Source organism: Giraffa tippelskirchi, chromosome 9 (assembly GCF_054371585.1).
Source record: "Giraffa tippelskirchi isolate mGirTip1 chromosome 9, T2T-mGirTip1v1.2.pri, whole genome shotgun sequence".
NCBI classification, from domain to species: domain Eukaryota; kingdom Metazoa; phylum Chordata; class Mammalia; order Artiodactyla; family Giraffidae; genus Giraffa; species Giraffa tippelskirchi.
Window position 1 is genome coordinate 98,919,244 of NC_137283.1, and position 22,518 is coordinate 98,941,761.

At 39.6% G+C, this 22,518-nt stretch overlaps 1 protein-coding gene across 8 annotated transcripts; it reads left to right on the plus strand.

The window, feature by feature from the left end:
• The first annotated feature begins 1,405 nt into the window (after positions 1-1,405).
• LOC145522059 (glycerol-3-phosphate dehydrogenase 1-like protein) lies at positions 1,406-22,057 on the plus strand. 8 transcript variants are annotated; one of them, XM_081531064.1, is made up of 5 exons: positions 1,406-1,489; positions 2,966-3,186; positions 7,857-8,005; positions 12,302-12,397; positions 20,700-22,057. In XM_081531064.1, exons 4-5 carry the CDS (start codon positions 12,376-12,378, stop codon positions 21,836-21,838), a joined length of 1,161 nt encoding a protein of 386 aa, XP_081387190.1. In that variant the 5' UTR covers positions 1,406-1,489; positions 2,966-3,186; positions 7,857-8,005; positions 12,302-12,375; the 3' UTR covers positions 21,839-22,057. The 8 variants fall into 8 exon arrangements, with proteins under 8 accessions (XP_081387190.1, XP_081387191.1, XP_081387194.1 ...); XM_081531065.1 differs by lacking the exon at positions 7,857-8,005 and having other exon boundaries at positions 1,406-1,498; XM_081531068.1 differs by lacking the exon at positions 12,302-12,397.
• The last annotated feature ends 461 nt before the right edge of the window (positions 22,058-22,518 follow it).

Here is a 22,518-nt window from a genome sequence, read left to right on the forward strand (position 1 = left end):
CATCTTGAAAAATGTTATGCCACTATCTTTTGGCCTTCATAGCATCAGATGAAAAATCCACTGTTTCCCTGTAAGTAATGTGTTAGTCTCTCAGGCTGTTTTCAAGATTGTTTAATGTCTTTCATTTTCTGGGTTTATCCAATCTGAGTTTCACTCAGCTTCTTATATCCATAAGTCTTTTACTAAATTTGGGAAGTGTCAGCCTTTATTTCTTCAGCTAATTTTTCAGGTTCAATTTCTATTCTCTTTCTGAGTATCTTATGACAACCTGTTAGCTTCACTGTTAGTTTGTTATTCTTTTATTGTCCCTGACATTCTGTTGATATTGTTCTTGTTGTCAATCTATTGTTTCTCTGTTGTTCAGATTCGGTAATTTCTATTGATTTGCACTTAGTTTCCATGATTCTACCCTCTGTCATCTCCCCTCTACTATTAAGGTGACCCAGTGAGTTTTTTAATTTGGTTATTATAGTTGTCAGTTATATAATTTCCATTGGTTCCTTCTCATAATTGCCCTTTCTTATCTAGACATTTCTTTTCATTAAAAATTCATAACTGCTTGTTGAAGCATTTTTCTTATGACTGTTTAAAATCCTTGTTAAATAATTCCAACATCTGATTAATTTCAGTGTTGGTTCTACAGATTTTTGTTTCTCATTCATGTTATTTTCTTGGTTACTGTTATGATAAGTATTTTTCTGTTATGCATACGTGCATGCTAAGTCACTTCAGTCATGCCAGACTCTTTGCAATCCTATGGACTATAGCTCACAAGGATCCTCTGTCCATGAGATACTCCAGGCAAGAATACTGGAGTTGGGCTGCCATGCCTTCCACCGGGGGATCTTCCCGACCCAGGGATCGAACCTGTCTTTTATGTCTCCTGTATTGGCAAGCAGATTCTTTACCACCAGCACCACCTGAGAAGCCCCAATTTTCTGTTATATCCTAGACACTTTGCATATTATACAAAATGCAAAAACCTTGTGAATCATTTTTTAATAGGGAGTCCCCCTTTTTAGGTATAGTGTGAGGGTTGAATGGGTGTGTATGATCAACTTCCCTCTGGGTCCTGTCAGCATCATGCCAGCAAAAGCATAGAACTGACTCACACTGCCATGTTGGCTCTGAATGACGTTTTAAGATCACCTCCCCTCTGGACTCCACTGTCACTAAGCATAAGGTAAACAGAGGACTGATTCACACTTCTCTGTTGTCATACGGTGGGGGTCAGATACTCAGCTCTGCGTAGGTCCCCACTGGCACTACAGGAGGAACTGAGAGCAGAGTGCCAGCTAGCACTGCCTGCCACCACCTTTTTCTACCTCATAATGCCAGGTGGGGGTGGAGGCTCAGCCCCCCACCAGGACAAGAGATGGCACTTCACACTACCTCAGTAAGGCTCATTGCTGAGTAGGGTTCAGCTCAGTCACCAGACCCTGCCAACACTACCCTGAAAGGGGGGATCAGTGACATCTGCTTCCACCAGGTGAGAAAAGTAAGAGCCACTTCCCGCAGCCTCCCTGATACCACCCTGACAGGAAAATCAAAGGGCTGCCTACTTCTGCCCAATGGGGAATGGAAGATCAACTACTCCCTCCATTTTATCAATTATACACTGGCAGGGGAATCAGATAACTGCCGCCTGCTTCTGCTGGGCAGAGATGGAAGAACAGCTTCCAGCTGGGCCTCACCAACAGCTCACTGTGGGGTAATCAGAGTGTGCTGCCGACTTCCTCAGGGCACAGTGTAGGGAGTGATGGTGGAACCGTGAAAGGCAGAAGGGGATTTCCTAGTCACTACTGTGTCATTCCTAAAATGCTGAAGTCCGTGGTTGCCGACCTTATTTCCACCTTTCAGTTTTCCTATGCTTGATGTTGTAGTATATCCAGAGTTTTTCAGCTGTAAGAAGGAAAATCTGGGATGAGTGACAGGTTTCTTCATTTTGGGTAAAACAGAAACACTCCCTTATGGCAGAGCCAGGAGCATGCCCTTCAATTTTATATATATATTATATATGTGTGTGTGTGTGTGTGTGTGTGTGTGTATTATTGAGGATTAATTAATATAACCATAAAACTCACTTCACTCATTTAAAACACATAATTAATGGTTTTTAGTGTATTTATATGGCTTCCCCAGTGGCTTAGTGGTAAAGTATCTGCGTGCTATCCAGGACCTGCAGGAGACGCGAGTTCGATCCTTGGGTCGGGAGGATCCCCTGGAGGAGGGCATGGCAACCCACTCCAGTATTCTTGCCTGGAGAATTCCATTGACAGAGGAGCCTGGAGGGCTACAGTCCCTGGGATTGCAAAGAGTTGGACAGGACTGAAGCAACTTAGCATGCACAGTATATTTATTTATACAGGTGGACAACCATCACCACAATCAACTTTAGGACATTTTCATCACCCCTCAAAAAAATCCTATATGCAGCAGCAGTCACTCTTCATTTCTCCCCAACCTCTCCAGCCCCAGGGAACCACTAATCTTCTTTCTCTCTAAATATTTGTCGATTCCATTTTATATTAATGGAATAATATAAAGTCAGTCTTTAATGATTGACTTCTTTCACTTAACGTAATGTTTACAAGGTTTACCCATGATATAGCATGTGTCAGTACTTCATCCCCTTTTATGTCTGAATAATATCCCATGGTTTGGATATACTATATTATGCTTATCCAAAAACTCATCAGTTGAAAGACTTTTGGGTTGTTTCTACTTGGGAGCTATCATTTTAAAAGCTACTATGAATATTTGTGTATAGGTTTTCATTTCTCTTGGGTGTACACCTAGAAGTAGGTTTGCTGAGTCTTTATCATAACTCTATATTTATTCTTTTGAGAAACTGCCAAATTGTTTTTCAGAGTGGCTGCACCATTTTACATACCCATCAGTGTTATATGAAAGCTCTAATTTCTCTACATTCTCTGTAACATTTTTTATTATCTGTCTTTTTCAGTGTGGTCATCTTAGCAGGTATGGTTTTGATATTCATCTCCTTAATGACTATGTCCACTGAAAAATATTGCACAACGTAAAACTTGAGAATTATGTTTTATTTGGTGGGACAAAACTGAGGACTTAAACCCAGGATCCAGCCTCTCAGAGAGCTCAGAGAAACTGCTCCAAAGATGTAAGAGAAGAGCCAAGATATACAGGAGCTTTTGCAACAAAGATCAGGTATTGGAACTTCAAAAGATTACTGTTGATTAAAGAAAACCAGGTATCTCAAGTTAAGGAATTTAATGCTATTTTATGTATAGGAAGATGTAAGAGTTGAAATCTTTCCTTGGATATGCACCTTAGCTATCTAGGGCCAGTATTCTGTTTTTTCCCCATCCAGAGTCCCCTCAGGGTGTACCACTTGAGGCGGCAGCAGTGACTGGGGGCTTGGCAGCTGGAAGCCAGTTTGTCTCCATCTTGAATTCCCTCAGGGCTCATTATCAGGGGCAGTAATGTGAAAGGTTGATAGCTGCAACATCCTTTGTTTACTGATATGGCAGGCAACATTTTTCATTCACAACTAGTAATATTGAGAATATTTTTATACATTTATTGGCCATTTGTATATCTTCTTTGGAGAGATGTCTATTCAGATCCTTTGTCCATTTTTTTAACTGGGTTAAGTTGCCTTTTTATAATTGAATTGTAAGACTCTTTATACATTCTATAGGCAAGTTCCTGATCAGATATATGTTGATATATATGATACATGCTTCCATGAGTTCTCTTTTTACTTTCTTAAGAGTATCCTTTGAAACACAAAGGTTTTTAACTTTGATGAAGTCCAACTTGAATCCATTATGCTCCCGTTCCAAAATAAATAATATTTATGAAACAATATTGGAGCAAAAAAAAAAAAAATCAGGTAGAATTGTGATGGATATTGTTTTTCTTCAGTAGTATATACACTCTATATTTGCTGGTCTGTCTTTATTTGTGTTATTTATTGAGTACATACCTAGAAAAAGTTAAGACATCCTGTAAAATTTTCCTGGGCCACCTTTTAAGCTCATTAAAGAGCACCTATTGGGGATATAACTTACATGACTATTACATGAATACATGGTCTGTGTGAAGTTTTTATTTTATTTTTTTGCTCTTATCTTTTCCTCTTAATGGGTTTCCCATGTAGCTCAGCTGGTAAAGAATCCACCAGCAATGCAGGAGACCCTGGTTCCATTCCTGGGTTGGAAAGATCCACTGGAGAAGGGAACAGCTACCTACTCCAGTATTCTGGTCTGGAGAATTCCATGGACTGTATAGTCCATGGGGTTGCAAGGAGTCGGACATGACTGAGCAACTTTCACTTTACTTTACTTTCATCTTAACAATTTTGAGGAATATCTCCAAATATCTACAAAATTTTTTGTTCATGTATATGATTGTGTCATGAATGTAAAATTCAGCTCTCATATGTGACACAGGAGAAAGAAAAGTAGAGAGATGTATTAATCAGGGTTCTTCACAAAAACAGAGCCAACAGGAGATTTATATATATATCCTCCAACAGGAGGAGATATATATATATATATATATATATATATATAGATAGATAGATACACACACACATAAGAGATTACCAATGTCTGATGCACAGGATAAGATGTCTCAGCTCAAGGAGACAGTGAATATACAGTGAATATACCCTTCCTCTGTGTTTTTGTTCTATTCAGGCCCCCAAGGGACTATGCGATGTCCACTGTATTGGTGAGAGCTATCTTCTTTACTCAGTCTACTGATTCAAATGCTAATCTCTTCCAGAGACACCCTCACAGACACATGCAAAGATAATTGTTTAGCAGCCATTTGGGCATCCCAGTCAAGTTGACACATAAAATTCACTATCACAAAAATCATGCGATAGTGATCGTAGTTGTTTGTATCTAGGAAAGGACCAAAATCTTGACATGAAAGTTACATTCTGTCTGAGCTAGATATAGAGTTCAGGGAGGACTCCAAGGAATTGTCTGTAGGTGTCCTGGATGCCACCCTGTACATGGCATTAGGCCTCTGCTAAAATCTGCTCATGAATCATGGGGAGCCACAAAACCATGCAGTATTAAGAGTTTCTCTGTCACAACAGAGATGATAGATTCTGAAAACAGCAAAAGAAAGTGATCAATATTCTATCATGTTTCATGGTGTTTGATTTTCAAGAAAAATAAATGCCAACTAAACTGCCTTAAAATGAGATGCACTCAAGGGAAAAAAGCCTAAAGCTTGGACCCAAAAATCATTTCCTAAAACAATTTTATGGGGGCATAAAATTCCAGCATTATAGCATAATGTGTAATACTATTTTATAGTGTAGAGTATTAGTTTAGACATTATACTTTGTTCAGTAATAGCTTATTGAATATATAGCATGTGAAAAGACAATAATAAAAGCATGAACATTGTAAAACATAGATTTGAAGGTGCAAGCAGTCCCTCATCCTGAGATTTACAAGCATAGTATTTTAGAATGGCTTGCCTAGAGTTTTGCAATTTATTGATCAGGGATTAAATAAACTACAGAACAAACTAATTAACTGAGTTCAAAGAATATAAATCTTATTTGAGATGTAATATACCTAGTATTCTGGGATTGCAATTACTAAATATTATAGAAAAAACTACATAAAAATATTTTTGCTGTATATTCCCTACAGATGTGTTTTTCAATCTCTTAAAACTGTCCCCATAGAATGTTTGGCTGACCAATTAAGTAGCACGCACTATCTACATTAGAGACATTAGAAGGAGAAGAAAATAAGTAGTTTGAATACGGGCTTCTTAGAAAGGAACAGCTCATGAAATTCTAAAGGTATAAATGTGGCAGAGGATGTATATTCCTTTGCCAGTGGCCTGTGGAGCAAGGGAATGGAGAACAGTAGCAGTTGCCTGAAACCGTACATAGGACCTTAACACTGTTCTTCGATAAAAATCATTTTTTTATAATTTCTAAAAAGAAATATATCCATGACAGAAATTTTGAAATAATAGCAGATTATACAAAGAAAATTAAAGTTACTTTTTTACAGTAACAGATATGTATAATTTATACATAAAAATAAAATCATAATCCTATATCTGGGTATATATTGCAATCAAGTAGATTTCCAAACTGTATTACTTTCCTGACAAAGGTCCATCTAGTCAAAGCTATGGTTTTTCCAGTAGTCATGTATGGATGTGAGAGTTGGACTATAAAGAAAGCTGAGTGCCAAAGAATTGATGCTTTTTAACTGTGGTGTTGGAGAAGACTCCTGAGAGTCCCTTGGACTGCAAGGAGATCAAACCAGTCCATCATAAAGGAAATCAGTCCTGAATATTCATTGGAAGAACTGATATTGAAGCTGAAACTCCAATACTTTGGCCACCTGATGTGAAGAACAGACTCACTGGAAAAGACTCTGATGCTGGGGAAGATTGAAGGCAGGAGGAGAAGGGGACGACAGAGGATGAAATGGTTGGATGGCATTACCAACTTGATGGACATGAGTTTGAGCAAGCTCTGGGAGTTGGTGATGGACAGGGAAGCCTGGCATGCTGCAGTCCATGGGTTGCAAAGAGTTGGACACCACTGAGCGACTGAACTGAACTGAATATTAATTACATAGAGAGTGTACTATATATTTCACAGAATGGCCCCCATGACATTGTCATCTTGGCCCCAAGTGGCATTCACCTCATCTCTGAGCAGCAGTTATATTCCCTCTCACCTTAGATACCACTGCCACATCAAACTGTCATTTCTTATCCTTGCAGGACCATTAGTAAAGATGTCATTGTGAAAAAAGGAAGTTATAAATGCCAAGAAGGGCTGAGCTATAGGTCTTGAAATACTAGCATTTTCACTTTTAATACGTGAGATTTACAAATCCTGAGTATGCAAAGATATAGCTTCCATTAAACTGTATTTATTACATAGAGAGTATACTATGCATTTCACAGAATGGCGCCATGACATTGTCACCTTGGCCCCAAGTGGCATTCACCTCATCTCTGAGCAGCAGTTATATTCCCTCTCACCTTAGATACCACCACCACTTCAAACTGTCATTTCTTATCCTTGCAGGACTATTAGTAAAGAAGTCACTGTGAAAAAAGGAAGTTATAAATGTCAAGAAAGGCTGAGCTACAGGTCTTGAGATACTAGCATTTTCAGTCTTAATAAGTGAGATTTACAAATCTTGAGTATGCAAAGATATAGCTTCCATTATACTGTATGTTACTGAATTTAAGACACCATCATTTGTAAGATGCACTGTTATTTTACGTACCATTAGGAAAGAAAATTCAGTGCAAACTAAACTCTGATATGCCATGGATTGTGAACTGCATCGCAATTTCAGATATGTTAAAATGTGAGGGAAAAAAAAAGGTATATCTTGAGGTATATCTTGGAATCAGTGAACTAAGGTATTTCTATAATTGTACTTAACTCTCACCCTCCATTTTTAGTGATAACAGGAACACTGATCTTGTCAGTTCAAAGTAAACTCTGTCTTTTCTGGATTTTACTCAGTCTCATTTGGTCAATTCAGAATTCTCCTGGAGATAGCTCAGAGGGAAGGACCTGCTTTTTTAATTTCAAGGTGTTACATCGTCTTAGCCTCAGTCCTCCACAGGCCACAGTAGCCTCCACTGGGATATGACACAGTCTTTTTTAGACATTGGTGGCCCCTCCTTGGCTTTGTTCTCCTGATCCATGCATTCTTTGCCCAGCATGACCAAACTACAGGGTGACTCCCAGTCCTCCAGCCTCTTTGGCTATCAGTCAAGGAGCCCTGGCTCTCCCAGATAATCTTCTCACCCTACAGTGAGATGCAGGACCCATCTGTGTATTCATCTCCCTCAACTAGGCCACGTTTCTGCTCTGGCTCCATACTGGACTCAACGCTTCTCAGGAAGACTTGTAATTTTTCCTGATTACACCCTGGAGAGAAAGGTTTAGATCCTCTTCTTACGGAGACCCTCCAACACAGAGAATTTCAACCCCAGGATAAGCCAGGTATATGTCTTTTTCGTCCCTTCACAGATCACTGCCTTGTCCTGGCAAAGGGGCTTGTATAACTCAGTGTAGCTATGAGCCTACATAGTGGAGAGTTCTGACAAAATGTGATGCACTAGAGGAGGGAATGGCAAACCACCCCACTATACTTGCCATGAGAACCTCATGAACTATAAAAGGACAAAAAGGCATGACAATGAAAGATGAGTCCCCCAGGTCTGAAGGTATCCCATACGCTACTGGGGAAGAGTGGAGGAGAGCTACTAACAGCTCAGAAAGAATGAACCAGCTGGGTCAAAGCAAATGATGCTTAGCTGTGGATGTGTCTGGTGACGAAAGTAAAATCCAATGCTGCAAAGAACAGTATTGCATAGGAACCTGGAATGTTAGGTCCATGAATCAAGTAAATTGCATGTGGTCAAGCAGGGGATGGTAATTTGGATGAGTTATAAGCTAGAATCAAGATAGGCAGGAGAAACATCAACAACCTCAGGTATGCAGATGATACTACTCTAATGGCAAGAAGCGAAGAGGAACTAAAGAGCCTCTTGATAAGGGTGAAGGAGGAGAGTGAAAGAGCTGGCTTAAAATTAAATATTAAAAATAAAATCATGGCATCCGGCCCCATTACTTCAAGGCAAATAGAAGGGAAAAAAGTGGAAGTAGTGACAAATTTCCTCTTTTTGGGCTCTAAAACCACTGCAGATGGTGACTGCAGCCATGAAATCAGAAGACGTTTGCTTCTTGGCAGGAAAGTGATAACAAACCTAGATAGTGTGTTGAAAAGCAGAGACATCATTTTGCTGACAAAGGTCCATACAGTCAAGGCTATGGTCTTCCCAGTGGTCATGTACAGTTGTGAGAGCTGGACCATAAACAAGGCAGAGCACTGAAGAATTCATGCCTTCAAACTGTGGTGCTGGAGAAGACCCCTGAGTGTCCCTTGGACAGCAAGGAGATCAACCAGTCAATTTTAAGGGAAATCAACCCTGAATACTCTTTGGAATGACTGATGTTGAAGCTGAAACTCCAGTATTTTGGTCATCTGATGCAAACAGCTGACTCACTGGAAAAATCCCTGATGCTGGGAAAGATTGAGGCCAGAAGAAGAGGGTGTCAGAGGATGAGATGGCTGGACGGCATCACCAACACAATGGACATGAACTTGGGTAAACTCGGGAGATGATGAGGGACAGAGAGGCCTGGCGTGCTGCATCCATAGGGTCGCAAAGAGTCAGACATGACTGGGCAACTGAACAACAACTTTTCCCAGGGATTCACAGCAACCAGTTTTATCCTTCTCTTTTCTCAATTTCACTCCTTGCCTCAATCAACTGACTTTATCTTTACTCCCAAGGGCAGAAAAATCTGGCTAAATATTCAGACTAAACAATTATTTGTGCCAGAATCATGGCTGGCACAAATTCAAGTTCAAATGTCAAAAGTTTAACTCTTTCTTGTTCTGGTTGATCCCTCACCCTAAAGGCAGCTCATATGGAAAGTTGGGGAGAAAGGAGCAAGGGAGCTGAGCAGTGGGAATGAGAAGAAATCTTAGGGAACTTGTCCACACACAATGCCACCAACAGTAATTCTGTGATACCTGGCCACATTCCTCCTAAAACACCAGAAGGGATTAAGCCTCTACTTTATGACAATGCCCAATTTAATCATATCTTAAGTTAAATTGGCTGGGTGGGTACTTTTAGGAGGAATCTGTAGGACTAGCAAAACATTATACATTACTTCAAAGGTGTGCTCCATGTCCAAAGATCTGAGCTATTGGGTACGACAATTGAGTTAAAGTCCAATGTATTTTAGGAGTTATTCCACTGTTGTCCCTGGGAAGCAATGGAACCATATGTAGCAACCCTACAGTACATGCTTTGAGAACTACTTTGCTCCCTTTGAGAAAAGCCAGATTGCAGTCTGTGGGCTTCCCTGTGGCTTAGCCTGTAAAGAATCCACTTGCAATGCAGGAGACCCGGGTTCGATCCCTGGGTTGTGAAGATCCCCCGGAGAAGGAAATGGCAACCCACTCTAGTATTCTTGCCTGGAGAATCCCATGGACAGAAGAGCCAGGCAGACTATAGTCCAAGGGATGGCAAAGAGTCAGACACGACTGAGCCACTAAAAGCCAGGTTCCAGCCTGTAGCCCACAGAATTGACTCCACGGAACCCCAAAGCCATCTCTATTGCACTAGGGAAACCAACTTCTCAGTTTGAGATTATAGTAGATCGATGACCAAAAAATGGCCTCAATTCTCCACTGTTCTTTTATCCACACCTTTGCTACATGTCTTTGAATTTTCTCTCAAGACGTGAAATCTATTTTCCCACTTCTGGTGTGCAGGTTGGCCTTATGATTTAATGTGGCTGATAGAAAGGGCAGAAGTGGCCATTTATGAGCCCAGGCTACCAAAGCTCTTGCATATTTCTACTTCCTCTCTTTTAGAACACTGTCCAATACCATGAGAACAATCTTATCCTGGTCTGCCAGATGATGAGTTGATTCAATCAACCAAGGGCTTCCCTAATACCTCAGTTGGTAAAGAATCTGCCCACAATGCAGGAGACCCCGGTTTGATTCCTAGGTTGGGAAGATCCCCTAGAAAATGGAAAGGCTACCCACTCCAATATTCTGGCATGGAGAATTCCATGGACTGTATAGTCCATGGGGTTGCAAAGAGTCAGACACAACTGAGCGACTTTCAGTTCACTCCACTTCACTTCCATCAACGGAAAGCAACTTACCCCCAAACATTCTATTTCAGGCAACCCCTGAATCAGTCATTCTGCTGAGTGACTCACGCAAGCTCAGCCAAGATCAAATCTGCCAAGCTGCCCTATAAGCTTAGGAACAGTAGTGAAGTGCTTATAGCTTTAATGCTACCTTTGGGAGTAGTTTATTATTCAGGAATAGAGAAGGACCAGCAAGGGCAGCCCTTTGAGCACCTGATGTGCCAGCAATCTCTATAGAAGTTAATACCTAGGAGGCAATGCTGCCTTAACAAAACACAGGACATATACCATTAGCTTTGGGACTAAGTAAGGAGCAGAGGCTGAAAAACAGAGAGCAAACTATTGACAAAAGTTGGGAAAATGGTGATGAAATTATACTGGAGGTTGAAACTATAATGACCTGTATTAAAGAGAGCAAAACAGGTAACAAAACAATTGTCTGGCTTATTGGAAGATGTAAAAGATATCAAATGAACCTTTGGGTTTGACTCAGGAAATCTCCAGGCAAAATGTTTAAAGTGTTCTAGTTGTACATGATATGACACAGACAGGGAGAAAAAAAAAAAGATAAGATAAAGAGGTAATTAACCGGTTTGGAAACTGACTTTGGAGGAAATATCATGACCATAACATAATGAGGTAGAAAATAAAACTATTTCTCATCACCGGTTTCCTTAGCTTGAGGACAAAAGTGAGATCAAGTGTTAAGGTTTGCAAAAGAATTAAGTGGTTCTTAAAGGTCCTCTGACTTAAACAAAAGGACTTATTGGAATCTTCAGAGTTGTTTCCACAGAAGTCATCCCAAAGTAGTAGCCAGTCTAGAGAAAGGGTAATGTTTGGTTTTTGTCCAATGGAGTGAAATTTTGTTAAGTTCTTGGGAAGATCAGGAAGTTGTGAGAACACCACTAGGCTGGATTAAAAGGAACAGATTGTTCAAATTTTAAGGAAGTCTTGGTCTTCAACTTGCTATACAAGGAAACAGGCTACAAGTTTCTTATCTGTTAGTAAGAATGCGCTGCTTCTTCAGAGTCAGTCAGTGGGGGTGATGGGCAAGGAAGGATGAGCAAGTAGAGCAAAAAGTGATGAAAAACAGAGGACTGCAACGCTATTCACAGGAAGCAGTAGAGACAAAGGGACTGAGAAGACGATTCCAGGGAGAAGAGCCCAGGTCTAACCAAGGAACATCACCAGCCTTCAGGAGAGGAGGACCTGGTAGTCTGTTCCCAGCTGGATTTCAAAACCTCTACAAACCAGTGACAGCTATGTACTTCCCATTCTTCTCTGATTTAACAAGAGTGTTATCTGTAGTTATCTTGTTGTTATCTCTGAGGTACATATGCAGGTGGTAGTTAACTTGTCATTTCAGTTCATAGGTTTCTGTATCAAAAGGAGCCACATCTAATAGATCATATTTGAATCTGATTTAAATCTTTAAACTCTGGAATTCAAACTTGATATCATGATTGATTAAAGCTTTTGGGGACCTGGAGGTAAGGAGGCAGAAGGCAGCTTTCATAGAATGGCCCCAATTCTCTTCCTACCCTCTTTTATCCACAGCCTTTGTAATGTGACTTTGCAGCTCCTTCCATCAAGAAGTGGACACTATTTTCCTTGTTGAATTGATCCTCCTAATGAATTGTGGCAGAAGTAATGGTATGCCAGTCTTGAACCTAGACCTCAAAACATTGTACAAATCTCTCTCTTTCTCCTCCCTCCCTCCCTAGCTGCTATAAGAACAAACAGGCTAGTCCACTGGAGGGACAGGTGGCCTTGTTATCTTCTTCACTGTAAACAGCAAGCAACTGGTTCCCAAACATTTCAGGAAGGAACAGATGCACCAGTTGACAGAAAATTTGTGACAGAACTCTACTAAGCTCAGCCAAGCCTGGCCTATATCAGTAAACTTACATCCAGCCAACTTACAAACTTCACGACCAAAAGCAAAATGCCCACTGTTTAAATCATTATCAGATGGCTTGTTACACAGCAACAGTTACCTGATACAAGATGATGCTCTACCAGAAGAATCATAGGGAAAATATTGTCAATATTTTTCTATTAATTCTCAGGCATACCTTATATCTTTCTGAAAAAATTACTTTTCTATTTACCAGTTTCTGTTATTTGCATCCAAACCTTTAATTTATAAACTAATCATAGATTATAGTAAATGAATATTTCACCAAGTTGAAATATATACTTTAAAAATTATGTCATTGACACTATATATGCATAATAAGAGAGAAAAAAATGTTTAGAAGGATCTTTTGGGAGCTGGTATGTAATTTAATAATTCTGCCTCAGTTTTTTTTTTCAGTAAAATTCAGTTTTCAAAATTGTATCTTCAACATTTAATTTTAAGATCTTATGTGCAAGCAGTTCTATCTTTCTAAAATTATTTCTACCATTCCATATATATTTGCATACAGAGAGATATCTGAGAGCCACATATGTATCAGGATTTGTGGTTACTGTGTTTACAATATGTTAAACAAGTGACTCCATTCTATGCAAAGATCAATCAGTTCAGGTAAGACAAAGATGTTCAAACTTTCTCTGTGACCAAATATACCGATTGATCTATTGAATTAAATAAATATAATAAAACTTGTAATTCCATGAAACTCAGAGTTAATTATATCAAAGTATTCACTGATGGAAAAACTCTAATAAAACCAAAAGACATATGCCTTCATATTTTCCAAACCTTGAGAAGGAAGAATAAAGTACAGCACAACATGATCCTTTTTTCACTTCCTGTAGGATCAATATTTTTTACTTCACTCATTCTTCATGAGCATCATCTAATAAATCAGATGATCCCAAAGAAGATATAGAGTGACATTAATTGCTGGCCATCATACTTTTATTGTATAACCCTCAGTAGTAATTTTCTAATTGATTCCACAGAACAAAACCAGAAATTCAGAGAAAATTCCTAAAATATTAGTCTTTGCTTTTTTTCTAAAACAATTTTGTTCAGAATAGATAATCAATCATTTTCTTAGGACATATATATCATAGAATTCTAGATTGCTGTCAAATCAAGATCATCGTCTAAGGTTTTATTTTTTATAAGCTACAATTTACATTGATATTTCTTCTTCACACAGGTCATACTTCACAGTCTACAGGCAAAAATAACGTCACCCTACCAATCTCAAAACTCTGTTTCAGGGACTTCCCTGACTGTCCAGTGATTATGACTTCACACCCACCACATCCACTGCCAATGCAGTGGGCTCAGTCCCTGTTCAGGGAGCTAATGTCTCACATGCCTCCTGGCCAAAAGAGCAAAGCACAAAACAGAAGCAAATTCAACAGACTTTAAAAATGGTCCACATCAAAAAAAAAATGAAAAGAAACTTAAAAAGAGCTCTCTTTTATCTGTATTTACTTACAATAGTGCAGGAACTCTTCTTTTCCACCAAGTTTTGTACTAATCTATCTAGAAGTCCCTTAGGAGCTATCTCTGTGTTTCTGACCTCATGTTCACTGTTGTTATGTGGCTGGCAATCAACATTACACTCTTCCGTTGTGCTATCTCACTGCTATACTATTACCTAGGCCACAGATGCCCGTTACCAATACACATACAGAAGCAGAGAAGCTGACAGTGCAGCTAGAAAGAGCCAGAGAGACTGAAGATGTCGCCATGCTGTTGACAGATAGGGCTGTTCCAGCCTCTTAGTCCTCCTGACACTGCCATTTCTCCAAGTCACACTCTTGTCTCCATCACTGCTGCTAGAACCAGTGATACTGATGAAATGTTTTCAGAGATCGAAAGAGATTTTGACTAAATGGTGTTTTTAGTGTTTGCTTTCAGCTCTTTTAATTTGTCCACTCTTAGTTTAGGGTTCCACCCTAGAGATGAATCTTGGGGCTGCAGGTGCCACAACCAGAAGAACTTTTTTTTTAACTTTTAGTCCATGCTGTGTGGCGTGTAGGATCTTAATTCCCCCACCAGGGACTGAATCTGCCCCGCCTGCTGTGGAAGCACAGAGTCTGAACCACTGGATGGCCAGGGATGTCCCCCAAATAACACTTTTTTATTTGATTTTCACTAAAGCAATGTGACTCAAATCTCCTGTTAGGCCCTTCCAGGAAGCAACACAGTTCCTCATATAACCTCCTGACAAGACCCTCAACTGTCAGGCACACAAATAGGCCAGCTATTATTAAAGAAAAAAAACACAGCTTGGGCTCAATTAGGGTCTCCTCTATTTTCATTACAAAGCAAGTGAAAACAAACAAACAACAACAAAAACCCAACAACTATGACACTGAGTTGCTTTCTACTTAGTTGAAGTAGATTTTTATATATGTCAATACAGGCAAGTACCCTGTAAAATTTACTATTCATAATAAACCCCATTTATCATGAGTTAATTATGTTCCAAACACTACAAAAGGATTTACAGGAGCCTCTCATTGATCACTTTTTCAAATAAGATTGAGGTTTAGGGAAATATTTAGTAACTTGGTGAAAGTCATAGTTAAGCCAGGCCTACTTGATGACAAAACTCTTGTTCTTAATTGCTGTGATCTAAAGCAGCAAGGGATATCTCCTACAGAAAGAATGAGATTTTGAATATGAAGACCACTGATTTTGTTTTATTTAATGACTACTTTTTACATTCTTACTTATCCTCTAATCTATGCTAGACACTTGGAAGCCAATGAGCAAGATGGCCTATGCCTTCATAAAGGTCACATTCAAATTTTCTTTCCCATCCTTCTTGACAGATAATCCAAGACCAATAAATGCAACTTTATTAGAGAGGAATATATGAATTCAGACTAACCTCAAAGGGTAATGAACCATTTGACCTGTAGAGAAACATATACTTCAACTTTCCTAGAAGCTACTGAATTAACCAGGGATCAGCATCATCATGCATGAGCTTTATTTAGTACACGGTGCAACACAAAAATGCATGAATTACAATCTAGCACAGTCTTAAAGAAACTCAATCCTTTTTTTAGTAAAAATATCTAACTTAGATCAACTAATATACAGAGCCATCTATAGAATGATAAACTCACAGTGTAATTCCAAAATGAATCAATTTCTGCAATATCTGCTCTGCCAGCTAACAAATTTAGAATATACTATTTGCAAAAACAAAAATACTATCTTTAAAATAAAACAGGCCTCAGGGAATCTCTGGTTTATAGTTATATTATTTCAAAAATACTGAAATTTCTTAAACTTGCATTTCCAAGGACTAAGAGAAAAAGTCAATGCTCTTTCTCCCCTCCAGAAATATTTAATATTGTCTTCAATTACTGACACTCTATATAATATTTTAAAGAGTTAACTATATGTGTCAAGTGGAACTTAGGGGAAGGGAGGGGAAATCGTTTACATGATATGAAAAATAAAATGAAACATTTTAACTACGTTGATTCAATAAGATTTTCAATAACAATAACAAAATGGAGAGTTTCCTTGACTTGTTTTGTACTTTAAGAGAACCATTCACCACATTAGAAATAGGAGGGAATTCCTGTCAGCCAGAAAGACACAGAACCTGTATTTAATCTTCTTCCAGTTATAAAAAGCTGTTCGGCTGTAATATTATGTCTAAAATTATAATGAAGGAAAGAGTATAGAATTGAATTAATTTATATGAAGGAGTAAATCTGTCATGCAACCAAGTGAGATTGACTAAGTGGCTTACCATGAGTAAAAAAATAGAGCAAGTAGTGATACAGAAAAGACCATAGATTATTCTACATTTTTATAGCTTAAGTTTGAGTCTTTCTTCAGTAGAAAGGACTTTAACTTCATGTAAAGACAGAATGTCAAGACTAGTTTTCTTCCTGCCAGTTCCGTGTATAGTAGGCCTTTAGCTTCTATAGTATAATTTGAAGGACTGATCAAATCTCACTATCACACCTATCCCCATGTGTCTGAAATTCCATTATTAGCAGTTCAGTCCTTTGAATCTGGTAGGATTTTGATTTTGAATTCACCCTGGTCTTCACTGGCTTAATCTATATAATTGCTTTCAGCATTTCTGAGTTTCTCTGTAATCCCTCTTCTGTATAGAACTTTTCATGTGGTTTGGATTAGGACTTGAAATGATCAATTAAGACAGAGTGCAAACATGATTTTGAAAATTAGTTATGAAAATACAAGAAAAGATCTTAAATTTTGAATAGAAAATAAGCTAACTTGCAAGATCATGATATCCATCCTTTCCCTTTCAAAGATATGAAATTATTCCATTTTTAATTACATAACCTTCAGGAAATAACCTAGACATCCTATTTTGATATCTAAACCAATGATGAACAGCCATCATAGACAAGCAATTTCTCACCCAAATAATAAGAAGTTTTCATTTGGAAGCCTACATCTCTATCTCTTCAGTACAGTTTAAACATTATTTGTGAGCATTCACTAAGGACCAGTCACTGTACTAGGTACATCAGAGAAAACAAGATAGGACATGGTCTCTATCCTCAAGGGAACTCCCATCTTCTTAAGGTGAGAGACACATAAATTCAAGGAGTTCTAAAGCAGGGCAGATTGTGACAAATGCATCAGAAATATAAACAAAATATTAGTAATTAGTAGAGAAGTTCAGAGATACATATCATCTTAAAATTGGGGCAATGGAAGGATATTTTAGAAAAAGTGAAATCTAGGGACTTCCTTGATGGTGCAGTGGATAGGAATCCACCTGCCAATGCAGGGGACATGGGTTCAGTCCCTGGTCTGGGAAGATCCCACATACTGAGGAGCAACTAACCCCGTGCGCCACAACTACTGGGCCTGTGCTCTAGAGCCCTCCAGCCACAACTACTGAGCCCACATGCTGCAACTACTGAAGCCCAGGTACCTAGAGACCATGCTCCACAACAAGAGAAGCCACTGCAATGAGAAGCCCATGCATGGCCACTAGAGAGTAGCCCCTATTCTCCCAACTAGGGAAAAACCCATGCACAGCAACAAAGACTCAGTGCAACAAAAAACAAATTTAAAAAAAAGAAAAAGTGATAGCTGCTGAAAAATCTACCTTGTGCCAAAGCAAAACAGGAATAAATAATACCTGTATTTATGAAAACTCTCAGGAGAGCAGGTCTTGAAATTACTACAGCAGACCAACATGGAACAGTGATGGTGTGAATAAATTGCAGTACCATGGAAGAGAAGATCTTGGAAGATTTGTCCTTCCACAAGGGTTGGGGAGGGGGTCTGCCTTGAAATGGAAGTAAGTTTACCAGCTAATGTAGGAGAATAAAGGACATTCCAAGCAACAGAGTATCACATAATTGAGGAATAGCTCTAAAATAAGGATGTAAGTTTCACAGGGGTAGACAACAACAGGGATTTCAAAGACAAGGGGATAAACAGCATTATTGTCAATTCAATTCATTATTGTCTGCAAAAGAACACCATGTAAGTTGGAAGACAGCTATTGACTCAAATCTGAATTTTATTCTTCCTGGATTTTATTTTCTAATTCCTTCATTGTGCTGTAACTGAGCTCTCTCATGGTCCCTAAATTCATCTCGAGGCTGAATTTCACATTTCCTCCATACTAAGACTCTTTGCCTCCCAAATTCTATACACAGTACCTTCATTGGCACATTTCAAGTCTATTCTCTAGTTGACAAAGGCAGAGAGACTTCTCTGTTTACAAAGATCACATGGTTTTTCCTTGTACAATTAGGTAATTAGTCTATCTTTTCTATTATCTAACATATTCACTTTGTTGTTGTTGTTTTGTCGCTCAGTAGGGTCCAACTCCCTTGTGACCCCATGGGCTGTAGCCCAACCAGGCTCTTCTGTCCATGAGATTTTTCCACTCAAGATTACTGTAATGGGTTGCCATTTCCTCCTCCAAGGGATCTTTCCAACCCAGGGATAGAAGCCGCATCTCCGTGTCTCCTGCATTGCAGGCAGATTCTTTATTGCTGAGCCACCTCCGAGGAAGCCCACAACATATTCATACCATTATTCTAAATAGCCCAGACCAGACAGTAGCATGTCCCCATAGGCCACCACCACAGCTTGTGTTATCAGGCCAAGTTATAAGACAGTCACCATAGAACTCTGGTTTGAAACTTGTCTCCTTTCTCCCCACAATTCCTCAGAATGGGTACTCATTGTTTCTGCCAGGTTTTGTTTTGTTATTTTAAGTGCTTCTGACTTGACCTTGCTGAACAAAATATCTGCCCAATATTCGTCAGAAGCCTGTGGTTCAAGAAGATGCAAAGATCTTCCCTGGAATTACTATCATCTCCCTTCTACGTGAGGGTTATTTTCCTCCAGGAGGCACCAGGTTACCATTTTTGGCCTCTGGCCCACCAGATAATAACACCTCTTCTTGGCGGCCAAGAAGAGCAGACAGTACCTAGGATTAGGCAATAAATATTGGGTTGGCAAAAAAGTTTATTTGGGTTTTTCTGTAAGATGTGATTAAAAATCCGAACAAACTTTCTAGCCAACCCCACAGTTCCCATATCCAACACTCCAAAAACAATGCAATTACTTGCTGTTTATCCTTGCCTTTACCATAAAGCTGTTTCAAATGTACATGGTTCTACCTTAGGGCTACTTTCCCAGAAAATCACTCTCTTGCTTGTCCATTTATTTGTTTAACAAATTTGAGATCAGAAAAAAGACAAATAACAGATATAAAGAAAACATAACACCATTTAGCGGGGGAAACATACATTATCAATACATGTAATATAATGGTATATAATATTATATCATGTCAGGTAGCAAATGCAACAGTGGAAAAATAAGCAGGATAAACAGATACCTACAGATCTCATCTACATGTGAGACATGATATAAAGATAAGAGTGATCCAACACAATATATATCAGAGATGCTTCTTAAATGCCCACTACTCCACCAAGAAAGAAGGCTACATCCAGAAAAATGTTTAAAAATGAAGCAGTCTATTGAGGAAAGAATAGCTGTCTTTTAGCTACCACTATGATGAATGTAGAGGTTCCCAGTAGAGCCAGTGGTAAAAAAAAAAAAAAAAAAAAAAAAACACCTTCCCATGCAAAAGATGTAAGAGACGCAGGTTTGATCCCTGGGTTGAGAAGATACCCTGGAGGAGGACATGGCAACCCACACCGGTATTCTTGCCTGAAAAGTTCCATGGACAGAGGAGCCTGGCAGGCTACAGTCCATAGGGTTGCACAAAGTTGGACACAACTGAAGCAACTTAGCATGTGCACACATATGATAAATGTAATGTGTAAATAACAAAATATTGTCTGAGGTATTGAGACGAAGGTCAATTGTCTAAACTGATCATCAGAACAAATGCCCCTGAGGCAAGAACCGGAAAGAGAACAGGAAAGCCAGGAGCTACCAGGGATCTAGGAACATGACTCCAGGGAGCAGTAGATCTGGCAAGTCCAGAAATATCAGGGGAAATTTATAAGATGAGAAGCCACCAACACCACAGCTGTGGTTAGTTTTTCAGAGCTTCATGTTCATATATGTGGGCACAGTGGCTTAGATGCCCCAGGCCCAAGCTAAGATCAATATTCATGGCTAAATCATCTTTACCTCAAGCTAAATGCTTCTAAAAGGGTAAGTTCTCTGAATTCTAACTTCATGGCTGACTTTTCATCACATTATTCATAAATACAATAAAAAGGAGTAGATAGTGTGCTATTTTCTGTTCATTTTATTGAAATGTAGTTGATTTACAAAGTTGTTACACAGTGATTCAGTTTTATATATATACACACTCCTTTTCAGATTCTTTTCCCTTACAGATTATTAAAAAATATTGAATATAGTACCCTGTGCTATACAATAGGTCTTTGTTGTTCCTCTACTTTATATATAATAGTGTATTTATGTTAATCCCAACTTCCTAATTTATCCCTCCGCCCAGAATGCTATTAATTTTTATCTGTGCTTATTAGTTGATACTTCTTTCAATATTACTATCCTGCTACCTTTTAGGTGAACGTGAATGTGCCTGGGCGTTGGCAGGCAGCAAACCAGCTGGGGAGGCACTTGCCGGGCTGCAGCATTGCGGCGGGGCCATGACAGAATCACCCCTGAAAGTGTGCATCGTGGGCTCGGGGAACTGGGGTTCAGCTGTTGCAAAAATAATTGGTAATAATGTCATGAAACTTCAGAAGTTTTCCTCCACGGTCAAGATGTGGGTCTTTGAAGAAATGGTTAATGGGAGAAAACTGATAGACATCATAAATAACGACCATGAAAATGTAAAATATCTCCCTGGACACAGGCTGCCAGACAACGTGATTGCAGTCTCCGACCTCAGTGAGGTTGTGTGGGATGCAGACCTGCTGGTGTTTGTGATCCCCCACCAGTTCATCAACAGCATCTGCGACGAGATCTCTGGGAAAGTGCCCAAGGGCGCGCTGGGCATCAGCCTCATCAAGGGCATAGATGAGGGTCCCCAGGGGCTGAAGCTCATTTCTGACATCATCCGAGAGAAGATGGACATTGACGTCAGTGTGCTGATGGGTGCCAACACCGCCAATGAGGTGGCTGCCGAGAAGTTCTGTGAGACCACCATCGGCAGCAAGGTAATGGAACACGGCCTCCTCTTCAAAGAACTTCTGCAGACTCCAAATTTTCGAATTAAGGTAGTTGCCGAGGCAGACGCTGTTGAACTTTGTGGTGCTCTGAAGAACATTGTGGCCGTGGGAGCCGGGTTCTGCGATGGCCTCCACTGTGGCGACAACACCAAAGCTGCCGTCATCCGCCTGGGGCTCATGGAAATGATCGCCTTCGCCGGGATCTTCTGCAAGGGCCGTGTGTCCAAAGCCACCTTCCTGGAGAGCTGTGGCGTGGCCGACCTGATCACTACCTGCTACGCGGGCCGGAACCGCAAGGTAGCTGAGGCCTTTGCGGGGACTGGAAAGACCATTGAAGAATTGGAGAAGGAGATGCTGAATGGGCAGAAGCTGCAAGGACCACAGACTTCTGCCCAGGTGTATGGCATCCTCAAACTGAAGGGACTGCTGGACAAGTTTCCATTGTTCACGGCGGTGTACCAGATCTGCTTCGAAGGCAGGCCTGTTGAAGAAATGTTGTCTTGTCTCCAGAATCATCCAGAGTATGCATAAAGGGAATCATGCAGCATGTTAGGGAAAGTCCTGCCTTTCTGATTGCTTGTCTGGATTCAAATGGAAACCGGGACTTGGCCACAAGATGCTTGTGTGACGGTAATCCCATCACAGGTGCTGTGAATTTTTACAGGTTCATTTTTCAGTGTGTGTGTGTGTTCCTTCCTTGTTCTGTGAATGTTTCTATGAACCAAAATTAAAGGCCCTTTTTAAAAATTACTTCTGAAATTCTCCCACTCTGATAGATTATAAAATTGGAACTATCTAGCATTGCCATATATACCCTACCACGTGTAAAATAGATAGCTGGTACACAGGGAGCCCAGCCTGGCGCTCTGTGATGCCCTAAAGGGTGGGATGGGAGGAGTGGAAGGAAGCTTAAGAGGGAGGGGGATATGTATAATTATGGCTGATTTGCAGTTGTTGTAGGGCAGAAAGCAATACAACATTGTAAAGCAGTTTTCCTCCAATTAAAAAACAAATTTAAAAAGAAAGATTGGAACTATCGCAGCTAAAAGTTTTGAATCTAATTCATATGTATTTTGGGAAGGAATTTTTTTTCTCATTCTCTTAATTTAGCCAGCATTAACATGGTAGAGTGGTGGAGTAAGTGGGTTCAAAAATCTATATACTGTAACTTTTAAATACTGTCTCAGAACCAACATAATCAACTACTTTGA